Genomic DNA, 5,095 nt, shown 5'->3' with positions numbered 1-5,095 from the left:
GTTTTAGATCGCATGCACATGGGGTCAGGTGGAGTTTCACCTCATCTAACAGGAAGCAGCTTGTTTCCAGCCTCCACTCTCAGCTTCCCCTTCTGCCAAGACCAGGTTCAATCAGCAAATGGGAGGGGACCTGACTGCTTGATGACATGAAGCTTGAAGGTGTTTAAGGTAGATTTGGCTTGTTCAATCCAACAGGTACGCATTATGAAGACTGTGAGTCTCGAGGCTGCACATCTGCTCCCACTTTGTCCACTGGATATTCCTGCCTGACAACTGAGGGTTGTCAACAGGGGTACATTAAGAATGTAGGACATAGGAACTGTATGCAGGCATGTGGGAGTAGGGGTGTATCTAGGCTAGAGGTTTCTGATGTGAGAGTAGGAATCCCATTTGAGGTCAAGGTGGCAAGCTCTGAAGCAGTAATGGAGGCCAGCTCTGAAGCAGTAATGGAGGCCATGAAGCTCTGCATGAGTTTGAATAGCCCTGCTCCCTTCTAACAGACTCCTGCTTTCAGCCTCTCACTCTCCCCGGGTCACATGGGAAAACATTTGGTAAGCACCAGCCTACGTGAACAAGGCATTTTGGAAACACAAATGTTTAGTTGGAGTGGAAGTAGATCTGCCAGTGACTTTAAAGGAAACTAAAAAGTGAGTCAGGGTGTGTGATAGGACAACCTTGCACCAAAAATTGCTTTCTACCACCTTGAGTTCAAATCGGCCCAGTTCAAGGTGACCAGAGCAGGAGGAGAAAGTGAATAGCTCATGGAGTGACGGTGATGCAGAGGTAACATCACTGGACTAGTACCGGAGAGGCCCAGGCTAATGCTGTGGGGACATGAGTTCAAATTATAGCAGCTGGTGGAGTTAAAATTCAATTAACAAGACCTGGAATAGAGTGCTTTCATGGAAGATCCAGGTTCAGGTCCGACCTATTCCAGAGGTGTCATAACACATCTAAACAGACCAATTAAAAACCAGGGCTTTTGTGGCGCAATGGTGGAGTTCCTGCCTCTGCATCAAGAAGCCTGGATTCAAGTCTCACCTGCTCCAGAGAAGTTTCCTGGAGAAGGCTGGTTAGCAAATATCTAAAAATGTCAACAAGTTGTTTTTAAAAAAAAATGTATAAACTCAGCCTCAGTGATGGTGATCATAAAACTAAATCAATTGTTTTAAAAACATATCAGGTTCACCAATGTTCTTTAAGAAACAACATCTGCCATCCTTTCTCAGTCTGTGACACATGACTCCAGATCCACAGCAATGTGGTTGACTCTCAACTGTACCTTGAAATGGCCAAGCAAGCCATTCGGTTCAAAGAGAATTAGGGACGGGCAACTAATGCTGGCCGTCCCAGTGATGCACACACCCATAAAGAAGAAATTTTAGAAAACCCACTGAGATGTCCAGCGAATGTAGAGGCGCTGAGTACGTTCGAGCAACAAAATGCTGTGCTTGCCAGTGATGTTCACAGCCAACAGAAAAAATAATGCAAGTCTAGTCCTTTAATCTTCCTTTGTTCTAAATATGACATGGTTTATTTGCACATGACATTGTCACATTGAGAGGACCAACTTTCATAGGAAAGGAGGCAGAAAAGTCACTCGTGGTTGGTCCTGGGCTGGGGAAGAAACAGCTTGAGTTCCCAATTCTGTTTGAGGTCCAGTGACCCTTTGGGAAATCATATACCGATAAGAGTTGGACAGGATCAGGAATAATTAAGGAGAAACGTATGTGAGTGAGAGATTCAGACTAGGCCCCAGGGTCTCTTACAACAGGTAGACAATGCAACGCTGGGTCTTCTGTGCCCATCCACTATCCTCTGGATGATCAATCTGGAATTATTTCTTCAACTTTACATCACATCTCAAAGATCTCCCAGCAGAAAATGTTTAACGATACAACCTATTTGTGGCTCGGGTTATTTCTTCTGAAACCTCTCCAGGAACTCCAAGTAAACCAGCCTCTGAGCAGCAGCAGCAGGAACAAAATGACCTCCTGAGTGAGTAAGAATCACAGGATCGACGAAGGATGTGGACAGGTCCTGGCTTAATTGTCCAGCGATGACCCGGTCAGTGTCACCGAACACATGCAAAGACGGAACAGCGATGGGCTCCTGATAGAAATGCGCATGGAGCGTGCATCTGCTCTTAAAGCCTGCAACAAGGATTGCAAAATCAAACTGGAATCTGGGGTCTCCCTTCTGCTTGAGGGCACAGACCATTGCCACAAGAGCTGCTCCTTGGCTGAAACCCATGATACCATCGAATGGGCCTAACTCAGCCATGGCTTTGGAGACAGTCTCCAACGATTCTTCGAGACCTTTGCAGCTCTCCACATGATCCAAAGCATTGAAACTGTCTTCAGCTGGGTTTGAGAACCACCAGCCACGGCCATCTTCCTCAGTTTCCCCCATTTGAGTCCCTGAATCAATGAAACACACCAGAATTATCACTTTCCCACACGTGAAATGTTGGGCCACAGTGTAAGAACTATTTGTTCTTGAAATGCAGGATAGCTTGACGACAGTATTATTACCCATCGTCAGGATGGATGTTTTGGTTTTGGTTTTGCGTGTGGGTGGGCAGCTGCAGGTCCACTCAAAATCTGGTGCCCATGCTGGTTAAACAACAATTTAAGTTTAAAAGCCCCATCCTAGTTTCCAAACCTGGCCACAGCCTCTTCATCTCTGTATAGTCCTGTAAGCCTCTCACAAACCACTGACTTTAATTGCTTGCTCCACCATTGGGTGGCCATGCCTTCACCTGCCTCTATCTGCATTTCACTCACCTTCTCTCCTCCCTTATTTAAGGCAATTTTTAAAACTTACTTCTTTGACCAAATTTTGGTTATTCGGCTGACTATCTCCTTATGTGGCTCAGTGTCAAACTTCACCTGATTACAGACTCCGGAAGCAGCTTGGGATCTTTGAGCTACTTTAAAGATGGTAAATAAATGCAAGGGATTGATTCATGCAAAATAAAAACCAGAAGTACTTCTTATGCTGTAAATCAGAAACAAAAACAAAAGTTACTGGAAAAGCTCAGCAGGTCTGGCAGCATCTGTGGAGAGAGATCAGAGTTAACGTTTCTCCAGAATTAACTGGAGTTCTGAGATAGGGTTACTGGACTGGAAATGTTAACTTTGACTTCTCTCCACAGAAGCTGCCTGGCCTGCTGAGCTTTTCCAGCAACTTTTGTTGTTTTATGCTAGTTACCCCTCTGATAAATTTTCAGAGTCAGCCCCACCGTCTGGGGACCAAAGTCACAAAAGGGAAGGGCATTCGAACACATTGGGAATTTAAAAATCAAAGGTAAAGCTAGAAATACCCAGTATTTCATTTTCATTCTGATTTTAGATTCGCAGCAACTGCAAAATTTCCGCTTTTATATTAGAGGCACCCCGCCCCGAGGTTGCAGTCCATTACTGCGGCCTTCCCCACAAAAGGCCCGCCTCCCTCCCGGGGCTCGCCTAGGCCGGCTCCCCGCTTCTAGACTCACCGTCACCGTCAACTGCGGGAGGCCGAGCTGAAGCCCCCAGAGAAAGGGGCACCCTGAGCGGAGACGACACGTACAGCAGCTCGGCGCGTTTCCGCAGGGCTTTCCGCAGAGAGCCAGTCCGATCTCGGAAACTCCCGCCGTCCTGACGGTAACCGTGAACGCAAAGCAACCGCAACACCGGCGGAGCCATTACAGCGAAGGCAACTACCACCGACCAGAGCCCGCCACCAAACTCGCCCGACTGGACAACTAAGAGCCACGCACTCAATGCCCGGCCGACAGATTATCCCCCAACGCCAACATTCACTCCCCTACCCAACTAAGTCAATTTAAAATGACACTAAAAAAAGCGTAAAATTACACAGATCAGCTACTTCCAACTTCAGTTGTGCACATTTTAATGTATTCATAAAAGAAAAAGAACACTGTGTTTAATTTCCATTGCTGTGGGTGAATATATAAATCCACACATGCACTTAAAATACCAGGGCGTAAGAAGCTATGGACCAAGCGTAGATAAATTGGATTAGTGAGATTTGGTGTTTGTTGGTCAGCAAAAATATGGTGGGCCAAAGGGTTTCTCTATGCTGCACGAACCTTCAACCATCATCTCATTGTAGCTACAACATCCTTGGATGGTGTACCTGGATGAGTGTAGGTAGGAAACTCTCTTTGGCTGGTGGTTCTATATCAAGGAAGGGACATAGTTTCATCATAAGAGCCAGACCATTTAACTGGGGAGAAATCTCTTTGATCAGAGGGTGATGAATATTTGGAATTTGCTGTGGAGGCTTAATCATTGAGTATGTTTATTCGTCATTGATAGATTTCTGGATGTTTATGAAATTACATATATAGGGATAGATGATCAGCCATGAACAGTTGGAATGGCACAGCAGCTACGACGGGCTGAATGGTCTCCTCTTATTTCCCATGCTCCTATGTTCTTTCCCTATTCATTTGCGGGATGTGTACATCACTGTCTGAGCCAGCATTTCTTGCCCATCCCTAGTTGCCTTTCAGAAGGTGGTGGTGAACTGCCTTCTTGAACCGCTGCAGTCCTCCTCCTGTGGGTTTACCCTCAATGGCTTTAGGAAGGGAGTTCCAGGATTTTGACCCAGTGACAGTGAAGGAACAGTGACATATTTCCAAGTCAGGATGATGAGTGGCTTGAAGGGAAACTTGAAGGAGGTTGTGTTCCCATGTGTCTGTTACCCTTGTCCTTCTAGGTGGAAGTTGTCATGAGTTTGGAAGGTGCTGCCTGAGGCTCTCTGGTGAATTCCTGCAGTGCATCTTGTAGATGGTACAGACTGCTGCGACTGAGCTTTGCTGTGGATGTAGTGCCAATCAAGCAGACAGCTTTGTCCGGATGGTGTTAAGCTTCTTCAAGAGTTATTGGGTCTACATTCATCCAGGCAAGTGGGAGAATTCACTCCTGACTTGTACCTTGTAGATGTTGGACAGGATTTGAGGAGTCAGGATGTGAGTTACTTGCCAAGTATTCCTTGCTTCTGGCCTGCTCTTGTAGCACTGTGTGTATGTGCTGAGTCCTGTTGAGTTTCTGGTCAATGGTAATCCCCAGAATGTTGATCGTGGGGG

General features: G+C 46.2%; 1 protein-coding gene across 1 annotated transcript; it reads right to left on the bottom strand.

The window, feature by feature from the left end:
• Positions 1 to 1,511: 1,511 nt before the first annotated feature.
• Positions 1,512 to 3,723, bottom strand: ovca2 (OVCA2 serine hydrolase domain containing). Its single transcript, XM_048557470.1, has 2 exons — positions 3,497 to 3,723; positions 1,512 to 2,420 (listed from the first exon to the last, which is right to left on the bottom strand). The coding sequence occupies exons 1-2, from the start codon at positions 3,684 to 3,686 to the stop codon at positions 1,918 to 1,920; spliced, it is 693 nt and encodes a 230-aa protein (XP_048413427.1). The 5' UTR covers positions 3,687 to 3,723; the 3' UTR covers positions 1,512 to 1,917.
• Positions 3,724 to 5,095: the final 1,372 nt, after the last annotated feature.

This window comes from Stegostoma tigrinum, chromosome 27, assembly GCF_030684315.1.
Source record: "Stegostoma tigrinum isolate sSteTig4 chromosome 27, sSteTig4.hap1, whole genome shotgun sequence".
Classification (NCBI taxonomy): domain Eukaryota; kingdom Metazoa; phylum Chordata; class Chondrichthyes; order Orectolobiformes; family Stegostomatidae; genus Stegostoma; species Stegostoma tigrinum.
Note: the sequence above shows the minus strand (reverse complement) of the source record. Positions and strands in the feature narration are given on the sequence as shown.